Source organism: Pristis pectinata, chromosome 21 (genome assembly GCF_009764475.1).
Source record: "Pristis pectinata isolate sPriPec2 chromosome 21, sPriPec2.1.pri, whole genome shotgun sequence".
In the NCBI taxonomy this organism is placed as follows: Eukaryota; Metazoa; Chordata; class Chondrichthyes; order Rhinopristiformes; family Pristidae; genus Pristis; species Pristis pectinata.
The window spans coordinates 8,181,010-8,199,667 of NC_067425.1; the positions used below are offsets into that span (position 1 = coordinate 8,181,010).

The 18,658-nt window shown below is 45.8% G+C and overlaps 1 protein-coding gene across 9 annotated transcripts in view; it reads right to left on the reverse strand.

Moving 5' to 3' along the window:
* The window catches only part of msi2b (musashi RNA-binding protein 2b), a 483,338-nt gene that overhangs the window by 325,127 nt on the left and 139,553 nt on the right, over nt 1-18,658 (reverse strand). For all 9 annotated transcript variants that reach the window (XM_052035983.1, XM_052035982.1, XM_052035981.1 and 6 more), the window contains exon 6: nt 11,265-11,357. In XM_052035983.1, the coding sequence (XP_051891943.1) occupies nt 11,265-11,357 (93 nt within the window). The remainder of the gene's footprint in view (nt 1-11,264; nt 11,358-18,658) is intronic.

Here is an 18,658-nt window from a genome sequence, read left to right on the forward strand (position 1 = left end):
AGAGGGGAGAGAGGGGGAGAGAGGTGGGGAGAGAGAGGCGGGGGAGAGGGGAGGGGGGAGAGATAGGGGGGGGAGAGAGGGGGGAGAGAGAGGGGGAGAGAAGAGGGAGAGAGGGGGGAGAGAGAGGGGGAGAGGGGGGGAGAGGGGGGGAGAGGGGGGGAGAGGGGGGGAGAGGGGGGGAGTGGGGGAGAGAGAGGGGGGAGGGAGAGGGGGAGGGAGAGGGGGAGGGAGAGGGGGGAGGGAGAGGGGGGAGGGAGAGGGGGGAGGGAGAGGGGGAGGGAGAGGGGGGAGAGAGGGGGGAGAGAGGGGGAGAGAGGGGAGAGAGAGGGGGGAGAGAGAGGGGGGAGAGAGAGGGGGGAGAGAGAGGGGGGGAGAGAGGGGGGGGAGAGAGGGGGAGAGAGAGGGGGAGAGAGAGGGGGAGAGGGGGGAGAGAGAGGGGGGAGAGAGAGGGGAGGGGGGAGAGGGTGGGGAGAGAGGGGAGGGGGGGAGGGGGGGAGGGAGGGGGGAGAGAGGGGGAGAGAGGGGGAGAGGGGGGAGAGAGGGAGAGAGGGGTAGAGAGTGGGGGTAGAGAGGGAGAGAGGGGTAGAGAGGGGTAGAGAGGGGGGAGAGAGAGGGGGGAGAGAGGGGGGGGAGAGGGGGGGAGAGGGGGGGAGAGGGGGGGAGAGAGAGGGGGAGAGAGAGGGGGGGAGAGAGGGGGGAGAGAGTGGGGGGAGAGAGGGGGGGGAGAGAGGGGGGGAGAGAGGGGGGGAGAGAGGGGGGGAGAGAGGGGGGAGAGAGGGGGGGAGAGAGGGGGGGAGAGAGGGGGGAGAGAGGGGGGGAGAGAGGGGGGGAGAGAGGGGGGAGAGAGAGGGGGAGAGAGAGAGGGAGAGAGAGAGGGAGAGGCACACACAGTGAGTGACAGAGATAGAGAGACAGAGGGAGAGAGACACACACATAGAGACAGAGAGAGACAGGGACAGACAGACAGACACACAGGGAAAGAGAGAGACAGCGGCAGGAGGGAAGAGAGAGGAGGGAGACAGACACAATGAAAGAGATAGAGACAGAAGAGAGAGGGAGATAGACACGGTGGGGAGAGAAAGAGAGAGGCGCACACAGTCAGAGAGGCGGAGTGAGACAGAGAGAGAGACAGACAGACAGAGCTGGGGGGGAGGGGGAGAACACAAGGGAGTATGATAGTAGGGAAAGAGCAGTGGAGGCATGGGAACTAGTACAGCTGCCTTATAAAGGAGCTATTGTGGTGACCCACTGGATTGGAAATGACTTGTACAGTCACAGAAAGAAAAACTGGCAGAAAATATGAGAGAAAATGAATTGCAAAAAAACAACAAAGAGACAGGAGTTATTGCAGCTTAGCAGAATAAGCTCACTTTGTTGAGCACAGACAAAGCTGATTAGACTAAACCGCTGAGTAAGGAGAGGCCTTCGAAACTAATTACTCTGTTCAACCGTGGCTGAGGAGTTGCGAGTGAGAGACTTGGTCTCCGTCACAGCACTTCAAAGAAGGTTTGGTTTCCGCTTCAGTGAATGCTTAAAAACTTTGCATATCTAACCTCTTATCTCTGTGATCTTCAGTTAGGGGCTACCTCAAGGTAGACAAATTTCCAAACTCTGCTACCTTTAACAGTGGACACTAACAATATCTCTGACTAGAAATAAAATACCTAACAATTTATTGATCACTGTGCACACTGTAAATACATCTCACAGCTCTTCAGATACATTTGTTCCAAGAGTCAACTAGTTTGTTACATAGGGGGAATACATAAGAAAGCTTGTGGACTTGAAACGTCTCTCTCCGAAGATGCTGCCCGGCCTGCTGAGTATTTCCAGTGATTTCCCTGTTTTTTGTTTGTTTTCTCGCATGAGTAGTATTTCACTTTTCCATAAACTCCAATGAAATGTGAAAGAAATAGCTATGCAGTCGACCTATTATTTCTAAACATCGTTGGTGTTGAGCAAGTCTGAGGAAGACACAGTGAGGAACTTGCTACCCATCTTTACTGCCCCTGCTAAGCCCTGTGGTTTAAAGCAGCAGTTCTGCAAAATGGTTTATTATTGTCGCATGTACTGAGATGGTACAAGGGAAAACTATAACAGAATGCAGAATGAAGTGTTACAGTTACAGAGAGATCGGTGCTGATCCGTTACATAAGATCACAAACTAGGTACAGCATGCCCAGCCTCGAGCCTGTTCCACCATTCTGTGATCAGGCCCATTTTCTCACCTATCCAATATTCCTTTAGTTCAATAACTGTACATCCACAGTTCAAGGACAAATCACTGCAAAAGGCTCTGGGATTTCCGCAGTGGATAAAATAAATACAAACCCAAGTATACGGTAAACATATTCTATCACCTCCCAAACTCCAGTGTCTCGCCACCAAACAAAAGCCAGCAAGTGCATGGGAACACCAACCCTTGGCAAAATGATCACCGCTCTCTCATTGTCACTGGGACAACATACTTGATCTCCCTGCTTGCAGCACTGTGGGAGTACCACAGCGGTTCAAGCTGGTGTTAGAATAACACCATTTTTCCAAGGCTACGCTGTTCTAATACTTTCATGGGAAGCTGGCATCAGTGGCAAGGCAAGTATTTGTTGTCTAATTTCCCCAAGAAGGTTGCAGTGAGCTACCTGGGACAGAAAATAAATTGTGGATGCCAGCTAAATGGACAAAAAAAGATTTACAATGTCCACAATAACTGAGAACATCCTTAACAAATAATCTGGTACACGTCACTTTAGTTTCCCTCCTAGAGAGAAACTAATTAAAGGAGAACTGGCATAGAGATGCCCAATGGGCAGAATGGCCTCCATCTGTCCTGAAAATGATTCAGTTGGCACTAAATGACTCTGATTCCAGGACTTCAGGGACTAAGTTATAGGGAGAGGTTGAACAGGCTAGGACTTTTTTCCTTGGAGTGTAGGAGAGGTGATCTTACAGAGGTGTATAAAAATCATGAGGGGCACAGATAGGGTGAATGCACTCGGCCTTTTTCCCAGGTCTGGGGAATCGAGGACTAGAAGGTATAGGTGTAAGGCGAGAGGGGAAAGATTTAATAGGAACTTGAGGGGCAACTTGTTTTTTGTTGAAACCCAGAGAGTGGTCTACATATGGAATGAGCTGCCAGAGGAAGTTGTTGAGGCAGGTACAATAACAACTTTTAAAGACAGATGGACAGGTACATGGATAGGAAAGGTTTAGAAGGTTAAACACTGGCAAATAGGACTGGCTTGGATGGGCATCTTGGTCGGCGTGGTACAGTTGGGCCGAAGAGCCTGCTTCTGCGCTGCGTGACACTACGACTCATCAGCCCACTCTCTTGGGGTCTGCATTCTCACTCTACGTTTCAGAGTTAAGTGTCATTCTGAGGCACTTTGCTCCCATGATCTACTTGCCAGGGTGGGGACTCACCCAAGTCCCCAAGGTCCAGTAACCCTCACTTGCCTGGTGCCAAGGAAGACAGAGGGAGCTGAGGCCCACTGTGGACCATGGTTGGAGTACTTCACGACTCGCCACATCCCTCACCCAGAGGTACAAAAGATCATTGTGAGCCTGTAGCCACCAGTATGACAAACAAGAGGAGAGCTTTATCCTGTTACCTTCCCAGGCCAGAGGCCAAACTGAAATACAATATGAAGGAGCCACAATTACTGAATTCCCTTCTAAATAACAGACATTTTGCAAATCTGATCAATCATTTTGGGTTGGCAGGAATTTCCGTCTCTGCCACTTCACAAATACATTCCAAGAAAGTAAGGTTTTGACATGAAGTACTGGCGGAGAAAGGCTTCTCAAATTCATTTATAATCTCACTGCACAAAGCGGCCAGAAAAATTCCTACACTGACTTGTTTTTACTTAAATCTCTATAAACACCTGGGCTCGGGGTCCTGGACTAAATAGCCTCATGGGGAGCTCAATTTTAAATTAAACCCCAGTGTCAAGGGGCACTGGTACATTCTGAAAACTGAGGCATGGGGCTGACATCAGAAAACATTTCCTCACACAAACAACAGCCTGCAGGGTTGGATGAAAGAGGGAGGCAGTGGGGAATCATTCAAGGGGCTGTTTAAAGGTGATGGAGGGAGGAGAGACCATCACAGGTTTTGTAACGGCCTCATCTCTTTGGATAAGTGAGAGAGAGAGCGAGAGAGAGAGCGAGAGAGAGAGCGAGAGAGAGATGACAGAAATGATCATTCAGCCCATCCCTGTCCGACTCCTCTATTACAGGCAACAGGACTTCATTAACAAGAACCCAAAGACCCCATTCATTGCCAGGATGTGACAACCTATCCTTCCACGTTTAGTCATGAGCTGCCCAAGTAAAAACACCATCAATGGGTGGAAACTAGCAAAATACAGGTCTCATCTCAGTAAATATTTTTGGCTTTTTGTTTGAAACCTCCTCTGCATCTAGACCTCAGTAGATCTGCAAACCCTGTCATGTTTATAACTCCAACAGTCAGCAGCCACTGAAAATCACAGCTGATTCACTTACTGCCAAGTTCCTCCTGAAAGCCAGGGTGGCAAGACTTTGGTTGCAAGCACTGGAGAATTGGTTGCAGTGGTGTTGGATGAAGGGTATGGCGAGGGTGCTCCTCCTCAGGAGAGGGGCTTTTAATGTACTGTAGAGGGAGATAGCACCACAATTTAGGGCATAGGTTTAGGGAAAAGGATGAGAGTTTAGAGGAGATCAGAGAGAGAACTTTCTCGCCCAGTGGGGGTTTGGCATCTGGAACAAACTTCCTAAGGGGGTAGTGCAGCCAAGTACTCTAACACCATTTAAGTATCTAGCACCTGCACCAAGGCATACAAGGCTATGGATCAAGTGGTGATAATTGGGATTAATAAATAGATATTTGATGACCAGTATGGAGATGGTGAGCTGATAGGCCTGTTTCTGTGCTGCATGACTCTGATCTTCAAACGGCAGTGCCTCTGACTAGGCAGCACTCCCTCAGCACTGCGCTGGAAGTGTCTGAGTGGATTTCTGCGCTCAAGTCTCTGGAGCAAGACCTCAACATACACCCTCTTCAGCACGAGTGTGCTGCTTAATTATGATGCACCAGGCCATTTGGCCCATCAGGTGCCTGCTGGCTCCCAGCAGAGCAATCTGCTCGGCGTCATTCTCCCTCTCACAACATAGAAAAGCACAGGAACAGGCCCTTCAGCCCACAATGTCTGTGCTGAATACGATGTCAAACTGAACTAAATCTCTTCTGCCAGCACATGACCACATCCCTCCAATCCCTGCATCATCATGCGTCTATCTAAAAGCCTCTTAAACGCCATCCCCTTACTTTCCTTTCACCTATTCTCTCTCAAATGCCCACCAACTCTTCTTTGATTATTTGTCTCTGGGATGTGGGAGGAAACTGGAGCACCCAGGGCAAACCCACGTGGTCACAGGGAGAACTTGCAAACTCCACACTGACAGCGTTCACAGTCAGGACAGACTGTGGGTCGCTGAAACCATGGGGCAGCAGCGCTTACTGCTGCGCCTGTGAACTACGGTGTAGGATGTATGCCTAATAAAATCTGACCCCCACCAGTGGCAAACCTTAAGCAAGCTGAAACAGATCAAGAGTCGGGCAGCACGATTGTCACTCAGAGGCAGAATCCACTCCTTTGTGTTCACCAATAACAGTGAAAATTTACAGCACTGGAAGTGGGCCATTTGGCCCATTCCTCCTGTGCTGGAAAAGATGCAAGGTCCGAGTCAAAGGCAGTTTCACAAGGACAGCAGGAACCAGGAGTCTTCAATGAGCTCGCAGAACTTGCAGTGGGCAAACTTCTAGATCAGCCGGCGTCAGGATCAAACAAGTGACCGTCAAGTGGAATGAGAAACCCATTAATTGAACCGCAGGTGAAGTGCTGACTGGGGAAGTGGGTCACTGAAAGGTAAAGACCATCATTAGCGAGACTCTGTGTTGCACTGTGTAACCGGAGGGTTGGGTTAACGCTTAATCCTTTAATTTTGTTGATCTTGGGAACATTTCCTTTCATACTTTATACTCAGAGTGGGAGGGGATTCCTCTCGCTTCCTTCCTTTCAGCTTGAAAACCACAGAGTTTTGTTGGGGCAGAAAGTAGCACAAGCTGGAACAACCTCCATTCTCCGCCGTTCCAATGCTTTCCTGGCAGGCTCTCCATCTCCAACAACTTGTGTCTGTGTCCTCAGCTACAACACATCCCGTTCGTTCATCACCTCAATGCCGGTTGATTCCCCCAATTCTTTTGCTGTACATCAAGCCCCTGATCAAAAAAATCGTCATCCTCATCCTCAACCCTTCTCTCAAACCTCCTCCAAGCCTCACTTCCCCACTTTTGGCCTCTAATGCATTCTCCACTTCCTTTGCCCCAGCAGTCTCACCTTCCATCATCAAAACCCAAAGATTTGAAAGCCCTCCCCTCCTGAGTCTCAATACCTTGTTTCTTCCTTTAAAGGCACCCTCAGTAACAACTTCTTTAATCGAGCTTTTGGTCAACTCTCCCATTTCTTTGGCTCGATGTGAACTTCTATCCAAATATATTCCTGTGACGCTATTTGGGGTGTTGTATTGGAGGCAACTTGTTTTGTTGGAACTGTTCTCAAACAGATATCAGGTTGGCATTCAACTTGGGGAACCAATGCACTCATGATTGAACACTAACCCCCAACCTCCTCACAGCATCTGTCACTGTCTGTAAGGAGTTTGTACATTCTCCCCGTGTCTGTGTGGGTTTCCTCCCGGTGCTCCGGTTTCCTCCCACATTCCAAAGACGTACGGGTTAGGAAGTTGTGGGCATGCTATGTTGGCGCCGGAAGCGTGGCGACACTTGCAGACTGCCCCCAGAACACTCTACGCAAAAGGTGCATTTCACTGTGTGTTTTGATGTACATGTGACTAATAAAGACAGCTTATCTGCGCAGCCAGGCAGATGAGAGTATTGGTGGAGGGGAAGTGGTTGGATCTTTGTTGTAGAAAGAAGCGGAGGGCTTTAAGACCTTCCTGATGGGGAATGAAAGTGTATAAAAGACTGGACATCCAGTGTGAAGGTGAGGCGGTGGGTGCCTGGGAATCAGAAGGTGTCAGAATGACGGAGGGCAGGTGGGAAGGGAGTGGAGGAAGGGGAGACAGGATAGAGTCAAGGGATAAGTTCAGTGGGGGGTGGGCAGGCAGAAACAATAGGTCTATCAGGACAGTCCTGTTTGTGGGTTTGGGTAAGAGATAAGAAGCAGGAAGTGTGGGGTTGAGGTGCTCTCAGGTATGAGGATGTGGAGGGGAGTCCTGATGGAGGGTTTTGACCCGAAACGTCGTCAACTTGTTTCCTCCCACAGATGCTGCTCGACCCGCTGAGTTCCTCCAGCAGATTGTTTGTTGCTCCAGATTCCAGCGTCTGCGGCCTCTTCTCCCTCATACACCATTAGTTAGCCAGATACTTCTTTGCATTCCCGACAAGTATTGAAACCAACTGTTGCACGTGAACACAACATAGCTTCTAACAAATGGGGCCTTTCAGCGTCATTAACACACTGGACGACCCAGAATGCCATTAAAAAAGCTTGTAACCAATGTTCTGAAGGACCAGATTAATAGAACAATACAGCACACTGGGCCTTTTGACACTTTCTTCTCAACCATGAGAATGACAAAGTAGGAAGTTGAATTGTTACTAGAATCCTCCAAGAATTTTCTAAGAGGCACCATATGATAAATTTCATCCCTTTAGAAACAGATCAGCATTCACTCAATAAAGCCGCAGATCTCCCGCAAGTCGCGTGAAACAGCTTTACAAGAATCAGAGTGCTACACTCTGTGTCACTCTGCTGCCAAGGTGCAGTTGTGGCTTTTTAAGGAGATTAATGCCGACCATTGTAAATAAACATGGTCTCAGGTCAATCAGAGTTTAAGTGCTTATTTTGATGGAGGGCAGCACTTTGGAGTTTTAGGCTCCAAGTCAAAAACACCCAATGTGACATGAGTGGCTTCCCTTTATAAACAAGTGCAGACCCATATTTTCTTTCTGTAGCAGCAGGCAGGACCTTGAGGCACAGTGGCTGTGGTGCTATGGATGTGCACTAGGAACAGGATGTCAAAAGATGTAGGGGAGAAATTTGACAACATGGAGGAGGAAAATACAAGCATTTTCCGCTTAAGAGTCTTTACAAGAAATGGACCACGGAAAACAAAAACAGAATTATTGAATAGAGTCATAGAGCACGGAAACAGGTCCTTCAGCCCAACTCATTCATGATGACTGTGGTGTCCACCAAGCTAGCCCCTTTGCCCGCGTTTGGCCCATATCCCTCTAAACCTTTCCTATCCATGAACTTATCCAACTGTCTTTTAAATGTTGTCATTGTACCTCCCTCAACCACTTCCTCTGGCAGCTCGTTTCGCCACCACTGTCTGTGTGAAGTTGCCCCCAGGTCCCTGTTAAATCTTTCACCTCTCACCTTAAACCTATGCCCTCTAGTTTTTAGTTCCCCTTCAACGGGAAGGAAACTGTGTGCGTTCACCCTATGTCCCCCATGATATTATACACCTCTTTAAGGTCACTCCTCAGTCTCCTACGTACCAAGGAATAAAGTCCTAGCCTGCTCAACCTTTCCCGACAATTCAGACCCTTGAGTCCTGGCAGCATCCTCGAATACATCATAGAATGGCACAGTGTGGTAGGATATTTGTGCCTACGCAATTCTCTGAAAGGGATGCCAATCAGAACCACTCCTTTTGCTCTTGCCTCACAAAATTTTCTTTTGCAAGTGTTTCACCTGCTGTATCCCATTAACCACAAAATCTGCCAAGTAGACCACTGAGTTAAGACAAAGATTAATGAATCATAGACATTTATGGGACAGAGAGGGGACATCATATTAATACTAGCCAAAAATGGTCATTAATCACAGTTCTTGGCTGTTGGTCCATAGTCGGGTGAGTTATGGCACTTTAAATGATCACTGAGTACTTTTTAAATGTGGCAGAGTCTCTGGACTCTGACTTTGTTTCCTAGAAGGTCATTTAAGAGCCTGAAGTTCCTTCATATTGTTGTGTTTCTCCCAACATCGCAAAACTGGCATTTTATTCAGTTTCCTTCTCATGTGCAAGAGAAATCAGTCTGTGTATGAGAGGCGGCTGCAGAAATGAACAGAAAGAAGGTAAACAATGTTTCTAGTATTTTATAGGTGCAGAAATATTTAGGGTGACTGCAATGGCGGGTGGTTAGATGTCCCTGTGAGGTGGCAGTCAAGCCCAGTCCCAAGCTGGTTTGCAGGGAGGAAGCCACTTCATCAGAACTAAAAATGAATTTTGTTCCATTCTGACCCCATGCACCACGCAGCTGCTAAGCACAGCAACGAAACCAATACTTTCATATCAAACATCTTTAGCAACAAAAACATCCCGCTCAAATTCTAAAGCACTACATGTAGTCTATATTAGGATTACTCAGTGAAGCAACTATGCAAACAAACTCAGCACATGGATATATTCTGAAAGATCGTTAATCGCATTAAGTCAACAGTCAAGGACACGCTCCTGAATCAACAGTGAAGTCAAACTCAATTCATATTCCCAAAGGTGCATCTTATCCCACTGACCTCACTCCAGGTACTATGGTATAAAATATTCGACCCATATTTTCAACCTCTATGTCCAAGCAAGAAAGTAGTCCATTTAAGCATCCCCTCCATCATGACTTTATCAAGATACCTGCTGATTTTTTTTTTCCTGAGAAATACCCTTTTAGGGGCAGCCTATTGACAGGTAAAGTTGTCATAATTTTACAGCTTGTAGAAACATTTAGGGTGCCTCTAATGGCAGGGAGCTAGATGTCCCTATGAAGTAGCAGCCAAGGTTCATGATCACTTAAGGCTTCCAAATGAATCCCTAATTAGTGAAGAAATTCAATTGAAAGACCAGTTAGATTTGTATCAGAAGGCCTGTTCTGCTTCATGCTCTGACCCTCAGGATTCAGGAGAAGCCATTCAGTTCCCCCCCCCCCCCCCTCCACCAATCAATTAGGCCACAGCTGATCTGAATCTTAAACTTGTGGCCCCGTTTGCATTCACTAAACTTTGGTCAAAGAGCACCCGAGGATGATAACACAATGATCGAGATACCAGAGGGTATTCAGGACCTGTTCTACAAAATGAACTAACCACCTTCACCAGAGGAAGGACAGAAAATTGCCCATGGTGGAACAAATAAATACTTCTGTGTTGGCTTACATCAGTTTATAACTCCTGACCAGCCACTAAGTCTCACTCTTAACATAGAACCATAGAAAACTACAGCACAGAAAACAGGCCATTCGACCCTTCTAGTCTGTGTCGAAACATTATTCTGCTAGTCCCATTTACCTGTCCCCAGCCCATACCCCTCCAGACCTCTCTCGTCCATGTATCTATCCAATTTACTCTTAAAAGTTAAGAGCGAGCCTGCATTTACCACATCAGATGGCAGCCCATTCCACACTCCCACCACTCTTTGAGTGAAGAAGTTCCCTCTAATGTTCCCCCTAAACCTTTCCCCTTTCACCCTAAAGCCATGTCCTCTCATACTTCTCTCTCCTAATCTAGGTGGAAAGACCCTACTTGCATTAACTCTGTCTATGCCCCAGCTGTCAGTGGTTCTGGTTTGAAACCATCATCCACATGTCAGAAGCAAGTATTCCAATCTTTGTTAAAGAGTGGGAAGGTGGTGGTGTTAGTTCCTTACAAGGAAAATCAGAATCCTAAGAAGCTACAACAGGTGACAAGAGACAACAATGCCTCAGAGCTATGACACTGCACCAGTAATTACAGTGTCCCCAAAGCCAAGCCTCCAACGCTTCCTAATGCTTCCTTGTTAATAAAGTAACATTGACCTCTTCCCTCAAGCTGATTATCAAAGTCTGACCGATCCCACTAAAAGAAAGAAGATTGCTCAGTTTAACAAGCTTCAAGGTGATAACCATTGTTTTTGCTAGTTATGGCATTAATACAATATGGAGCCAAGACAGGTGGATGGAGTTAAGACATAGTTCAGCCATGCACCTGTTGAACAGCTTAAATGGATTGAATGGCACACTCCTTTTTTTTAAAAAAAACGTTGGGATTTTGGGAATTCTAGCAGCTGGGAAACACATTCGGATTCGAACACAGGTCCAAGGCTTTGTACCTATATTCACAGAACAAGTGCCAACTCCTGAAACAACGATCTTTGTCCTTCTTCGTGGATTAACATTGCCGTTTCAATTCTGCACATTCCACTGCGTCTTAATTCACTCTTACCTTGCCAAACTGCTCAAAGTACTGCTTTACGTCATCGACTACTGTGTTTGCAGATAATCCACCTACAAATATTTTCTTTGTTCGAGTGACCATCTGAAAAAAGACAAAAAAAAATTTAATTTTATAATTTCTTGAAGGAAAGTTAGTATAACCTACACATAACCCAACTGAGGAACACGTCACGAAGGACAAGCACTCCATGGTTTGAGCTCAGTTATAATCCACTGTTAAATTAGAAAATTTTCAGAAAGAGAATGAAATAAAAGGCTTTTTAAATTTGCATGATGTGTTTTTGGACGGCAAAGACTGAAGAATAAATCCTGGAAAAGGCTAAAGAACAGGAGTGATATTTAACAATTATTACCCCCAAACACCAACTGAAATGCAAACACCCACCAAGAAACACAGATAGAAACATTGTCAAGAAGAGAGAAGGACAGGAGAGCAAGAAGGAGCCAAAGTGAGAGGGTGGGAAGGTTGGACAGCAAGGGAAAGAGAGAGTTATAGAATAATGGCATACCACAGTCAATGTGCTAGTCTGAGCACAATGGGCTGAATATCCTCCCTCAGTGCTACAAGGTTTACTCTCTCTGAAAGAGCAAAAGCTCCATCCATTGACTGTTAATTTTACCCCATCTTCACACTGCTAATAGAAAGATCGAAGTATGGAGAGGGAAGCTGCCACTATGCTGAGTGATGTACCAGGCTGGTGTTGCTGGCACCTTTGGGGACATCTCACCAGGCAGGGGAAGAATAAGTCTTTGCATGATTGAATCTAGCAAGTTTACTTGAAGTCTTCCATAATGTCCACAACACCCATGTATCAGGAGCCAAGAGCAAACACAGCCATTAAATCATGTTCACAAACAACCAAAGACAAGAGAGGGATAAACAGAGATTGGTAAAGAGCAACAGCAGGTAAGATAAGAGGAAGATCATGACAGACCAATATAAACGCACATTCAGAAGAGGCACAGAATGCCCCCAATACTGATCCTTGCCCTGATGGTAGTGAGAAGCTCACCTCCATACCCAGCCTGCAAACTAACAGCAGTGTAGAGCTCTACCCATTTAATAGAAAGCATGGGTCTTTGATGGATGACAAAATGTTGGCCAGGATACCAGATCTCCCCTCTGTCTAAACAGTGCCAAGGGACCTTTTGTGTCAATGTAGCCTCACGGACAAAGCCTTCTTTGAACTTTCTCAAGGTACAAAAAGTGCTACTTAACTTTCCTTTCTCTCCGCACAGAATTACCTTCTCCACATCTGTCCTACCAACCCCTGCAGGAACAACTTTAGTCTTCATGTTTCTCAAAAAAGTTTCCTAATCTGCTCAGTCCTTTCTGATAGGACCTACTTTTCAAACTTGGCTTCATTCCTGAAAATCTTTCTTTCCACTTTCACCGCAGCATGCATCGCCTTATCAGAACTGTGCACCCTACACACACAAACATTTTAACCTGAAACATTAGCATCTCTCTTCACAAATACCACCTTGTCCTGAGTATTTCGAAAATTTTGTATTTTTTTACTTTCTGCTTTTACAGCATCTGCAGAATTTTAACTCTTGGAATGAGACATATATGAAGAGTTTGGAATCCAATGATCACCACAGGGCACAATTCATTCAGTGTTGTACTAACATTTTTTGCTCAGAATGCCTGTCACAATCAGGAATGATGGTCAGAGTGATGTCAGATGAAAGACGGCCAGGCTAGAAACCACAGATCTAGGATTGGAGAGTGAATGGAAGTTAGGTGCCAGTTAGAACACAAGCAGCAACCTTTTGGATGCCACCCTTAGCTCACTGATTGTATCCAGACTCTGTATCCCAGTGTCTTTAAGAACTTGCGGTTCAGACATCATCTGTTTAAGAACCTGGAACATTATCCACTTTCCAACAGCTGTCAAGTACGGTTCCCTATCCCAGGGGGAGCAGAGAGCCAGTGGCACAAGACGGGGTGGCAAGGGAGCATTCCAAGGAGAGGGTGTGTGTAAATGTGTCAAAGAATGATCTCAATGAAACTACGACTGAAGCAATCCATAACAGGACACTTAGTACAGAAACACAAAGGCGTTATACAGGGGTTCCCTGAGTTATGAATGACCTGACTTACAGATCCAACCTTACACAAATTCTCCCTTACATTTTTAAACCATTGTTCAAGCTAATAATTAGAATAATAAAATATTTCATGGCATTCCTTAATGACTGGATACAGTATATATTCCATTAGATTAATTGTGGCTAACGTTAGGGTGATTATTCAATGAAATGAAAGTTAGAGCAAGCGTATGAAGAGCGATACTATATGGGTTACTATCTGACTTGTGGTGAAATCGTCTCATGGACGGTTCTCGGGAACACATCCCTTTTGTAACCCAGAGACTCCCAGTACATGAACATATGAATTAGAAGCATTAAAAGGCCACAGCCCCTTTAGCTTGCCCCATCATTTAGTGAGATGATAGCTGATCTGACTAACCTCCGCCTACCCCATGCTAACCTTTAACCCTGCTGCTTATCAAGGATCTACCTATGCCTTAAAAATATTCAAAGGACTGCCACCCTTTGAGAGAAAAAGTTTTGCTTCATCTCTAACCCCGTTCTTGTCTCCTCCAAGAGGAAACGTCCTCTCCACATCCACCCTGTCAGGACCCTAATGGAACTTGGGCAGAGAAACCAACCATTCAGCCCAACTGCTTCCTGCTGGACTCTGCGCTTCACTCTGCCCATCTTGCCATTGTTAGATCCTTCGAGTCCTCTCTCTCACTGGTCATTAAACTGCTTCTCTGTCTTCTCCCACAAGGACAAAACAAGTTCCTCTGCGTCATGCTGCCTTGCCCTCTCCAAAGACTACTGCCAATGGTAATTGCTTCCTTCCTTCCTTGCCCTGTTACGATAACTGCCAATCCACAAAGCCTACAGTTATTACATAGGAAGAGATGGCCATTTGCCCTCCCTACAGCCTGAGGCCAGTTGCATCATTCAACAAATCATCTTCACCTACAAGATTATACCTCATCCTGTTCACAAAAGCCTGAAGCACTGTGTAGTCTAATCATCAGGAATTCAAGCAAGTTTTTTTATTGCACCTGTGCATACATGTACTTGTACGCATGACAATAAACTCAACCCTTCACTTTTGACTTCACTCCTGAAAGGCCCAGTTCTAATTTTTAGGCTAAGCCCCCTAAGCTTCCCAACCTGTGGAAATAGTTCCTCTCTAGATTATCACTTCCCCTTAACACCTTGAATTAAATGTTTATCCACGTTGCAAAATCAGTGTGGATCTGAATGGTGGAATCTGAAGCTCTGCTCTTGGTGATGCAGCCTCCCTCTATGGAGCATTTCTGTGGCAGGGGGACATCCAAACCATGTTCTCTGTCAGCGAAGCTTTTGATCAAATATAAATCTGGATTTGCATAGCATTTTGGATCAGTGAACCACAACAGCATTTAAGTATTAGACAGTGATGGGAAAATGCTACCTTCTTTAACTTAGGGGCCCTGGAGACACAAGTGCCCCGCTTCCAGGACATTAAGTAGTCATGGATCACTGATTCTTTCTGGTAGACATAGATTCTGAAAAGGAGTCAAGTGTTTTTTTTACCTCCCCTAAATTATATCGCTTCCTTTCCATAACTGTCCACACAAGCAGCCAGGAACTTCCACAACAGGATACAGTGGATTCCCCCAAAGGCTTTCCCACACTTCTAATCAGAACCACCATGAACAGCAGTTATAAAACAAGCAGATGAGGGCAATCACACAGGCGAGAGTGACCAAGAGAGAATGAGAGAGAACGTGCAATGCTCAGAGATTTAGACACACAGTTGCAGGATGCAGGAAGATCCTCAGAGACCTGAGAGAGAGAGTGAGGTCACAACAATACGTAAGACAAGAAGTCAGATCTTCACACAAGGCGAACAAAAAGAAACAGGCAAAGCAGAGAACACCGCTAAGTGAACAACACTCTCACTTTTGAATCAGACTCCAAACACTCGAGCACAAAGGTGAACAGAACTGAGGGAATACTGCATTGTCTAAAGTGCAGTTTATCAAATGAGATGTTAAACCAAAACCACATTTGTTTACTCAATGGACAAAAAGTTCTTGGAAGAAGAGCTGGGGAATTCTGTGTCATACGCCAATATTTGTCCCCCAGTCAAAATTTCCAAAAATATTAGATACTCAGTATCAAACATCAGCTTTGTGGGAGCTTGCTGTGCCCAGATTGGCCCCCTTCTTGCATTACAAGTGCCCACACTCAAAAAGTGCTTCACTGAGTGTAAAATGCTTTAAGACATGCCTAAAGCAACACAAGGTGCTATAGAAATGCAAGTCTATTTCACAGACAGACAGGCACAAGGGTACACAAGCACAGTGAAAGTGGTACTGGAGGTAGCAGCATCTTGGGCAACAGTGAATGGACTCCATTTCACAGGTCAGTCCGCACTGGAGAAAGTCATAATTACCTGTGTAATTCAGTGCCAACCTTCATTCCAAAACAAAGTCAGAATTTCACACACAAAGTCATAGAAACAGGCCCTTCGGCCCACCATATCCATGCTGACCATCAAGTACCCTTCTTTACTAATCCCATTTACCAGCACTTGGTCCATAACCACCTGTGCCTAGTTGACTGAAATACTCATCAGGATGCTTCTTAAATGTTGCGAGAGTAAAACACAAAATGAAACATTAAGAGACACTGGCAAGGGGGGGGGGGGAGAAACACAAAGCTAAAGAGATGGGTTACAAAGGGGAGATTTATGTGCACAATCACACAGACATCTGGAGAGGTATGGCAGTGTAGCAATTAGCGTAACGCTATTACAGCGCCAGTGACCCGGGTTCAATTCCAGCCACTGTCTGCAACGAGCTTGTACGTTCTCCCCGTGTCTGCGTGGATTTCCTCTGGGTGCTCCGGTTTCCTCCCACACTCCAAAGACGTACGGGTTAGGAAGTTGTGGGCATATTATGTTGGCGTTGGAAGCGTGGCGACACTTGGGGGCTGCCCCCAGAACACTCTACGCAAAAGATGCATTTCACTGTGTGTTTCCATGTACATGTGACTAATAAAGAAATCTTATCAGGTACATGGATAGGAAAGGTTTCGAGGGATATGGGCCAAATGCAAGTAAATGGGACTGGCTCAGGTCGGCACCTTGGTCAGTATGGATGAGTTGGGCCAAAGGGCCTGTTTTCCATGTTGTACAGCTCTATGACTCAATGTGTAGAGATACGTGCAAGTGATGTAAAGAAATGACAGAAACAGTGAATGAGGCAGAGTTCAGGATTACACCCACACAAATCCAAGAAAGATTTTTTAAAAATTGTAATTATAAGCAGAGCAAAGCGAAAAGCTTTACCGTTTCTTTACAACCACAGCAGTCTAAGTATAGAGGAATGATTCAGCCCAGGGCTCGGGGTGCTGCTGTTCCAAGTACTCCCAGACAGCCCTCCATGCACTAATTAGGCCTTGACCTGTGGCTATTTAAACAAGGGCCACTGGTAAACAAAGTAAATGCTCAATTTATTCATTTCATCTGAAAACTTAATCGGGAAGCACAAAATTACAAAACAGACCAGCTAACTCAAGACTCATAATGAACATCATTACAGCTCAATAATAAACAGAATTATCAAGGTTTACTACACAGACTGTTGGAGGGCATTCTCCCTCCTACTTAGTATTAAATTGCTTGCCTGACTTAATTTTCAGGCTTTAGCTTGATACAACACCCTGGGAAAACAAGTAAACATTCAGCACGGGCTGAACAGGAAGCCTCTGGGATTAACAACATCAGTGCCAGAGGCTACCCCTTATCATTCACCAAGGGTTCTGCATCTAATGGTGCTACAATAGTACAACATCTGTTGATATTCTGTTAGGCACGACAGTAGCTTCCCACACCACCCACCCCAGATAGTCTGAATCTACCTCAATGGGGCAAATTTACATTTAAATGCGACAAAATACAAGACTTGAGTGCTGGGGTCTGGAAAATCCGTGGGAGAGCGGTGAGAATGAGCTGGAAGGTGAAAGGGTTTGGCTCCTACAGCATAGGATCATAGAGTTGTACGGCACAGAGACAGGCCCTTTGGCCCAACTGGTCCATGCTGACCAAGATGCCCCATAACCTTCTAAACCTTTCCAATCCATGTACCTGTCCAACTGTCTTTTAAAAGTTGTTGTTGCATCTGCCTTAACCACTTCCTCTGGCATCTCTCAAACACCCTCATCCCCAAGTGTTATGGAAGGCACCACATGTAGGTTCTCCCCTGAGACACACACCACCCTGGTTTAGAAATACATGGATGTCCCTTCATTGTTGCTGGGTCTAAATTCTGGAACTTCCCCTCCAACAGCAGCGTGGGAGTATCTAAACAGCCTACAGCAGTTCAAGACAGCAGCTCACCAGCACATCTCAAGTGCAATAAGAAGTGAGCCTTGCCATTTTTGTACAGATCTGTGCCATGCCCTCTTCTCGATGCTGTCATCAGACAGGACGTATGGCTGCCTGAAGACCCACACCTCAAAGTTCAACAGCTCCTTCCCCACTGCCATCAGGTTCTTGAACCTACCTGAAAAACCTCAACATTACCTCGGACTATATTTTTTCTCTCTCTCAATCTTGCACTAGTGTCGTTATGTTTATTCTGTTTATTTTTTGCACTCATGTAAGTTATGTACAGTTTATGTTAATTTAAATTCATGTTACATTATGTTTGTCCTTGTAATGTACTGAGCTGCAAATATTAAATACCCTGTATATGTATGCCTATGACAACAATAAACTTGACTCATCTAAGAAAACTAATAAGGGACTCACAACACAGGTAGTATAGGATATGTTCTGTTGAGCACTGTTAGTAACAAACAGTACAGGGATGGCAGTGCTCAATGACTTTATCCAACCCCTTGCCACCTCCAACAGGAGCCTTTGCCCCCAATACCACTGGTCAGATATCTGAGCCTCATTTCATTTTTTTTTAAATGGATCATCTAGTCACCCTCACGTTATTATTTGAGGAATCTTGCTCTGTGGAACCTGCCTGATGTGCTTCTCTATGTTATAAATGTACCTTTTTTTTTGCTGAGAAGTGCTTCAGGAGGCAATAAAGTGCATGCTTTTATTTTATGGCAGGGAAACAAGTGAACAGAAATCCTATCAGCAGTTTGCAAGCATTTTCCAACATACCATGATCCTTCATTGTAACCTCCTCTGAAGGCCCAATTCCGTTTCATACTGACCCCCACTGCCTGCACTGCACAGACCCCAAGCTTCACAAACCTGACAAAACACCCAGCAACTTCTTGCAGGTCGAGAGACCTCTTAAGTCATGCAAAGCTGAACACAGAACTGCACATGATCAGGGGGGAAAA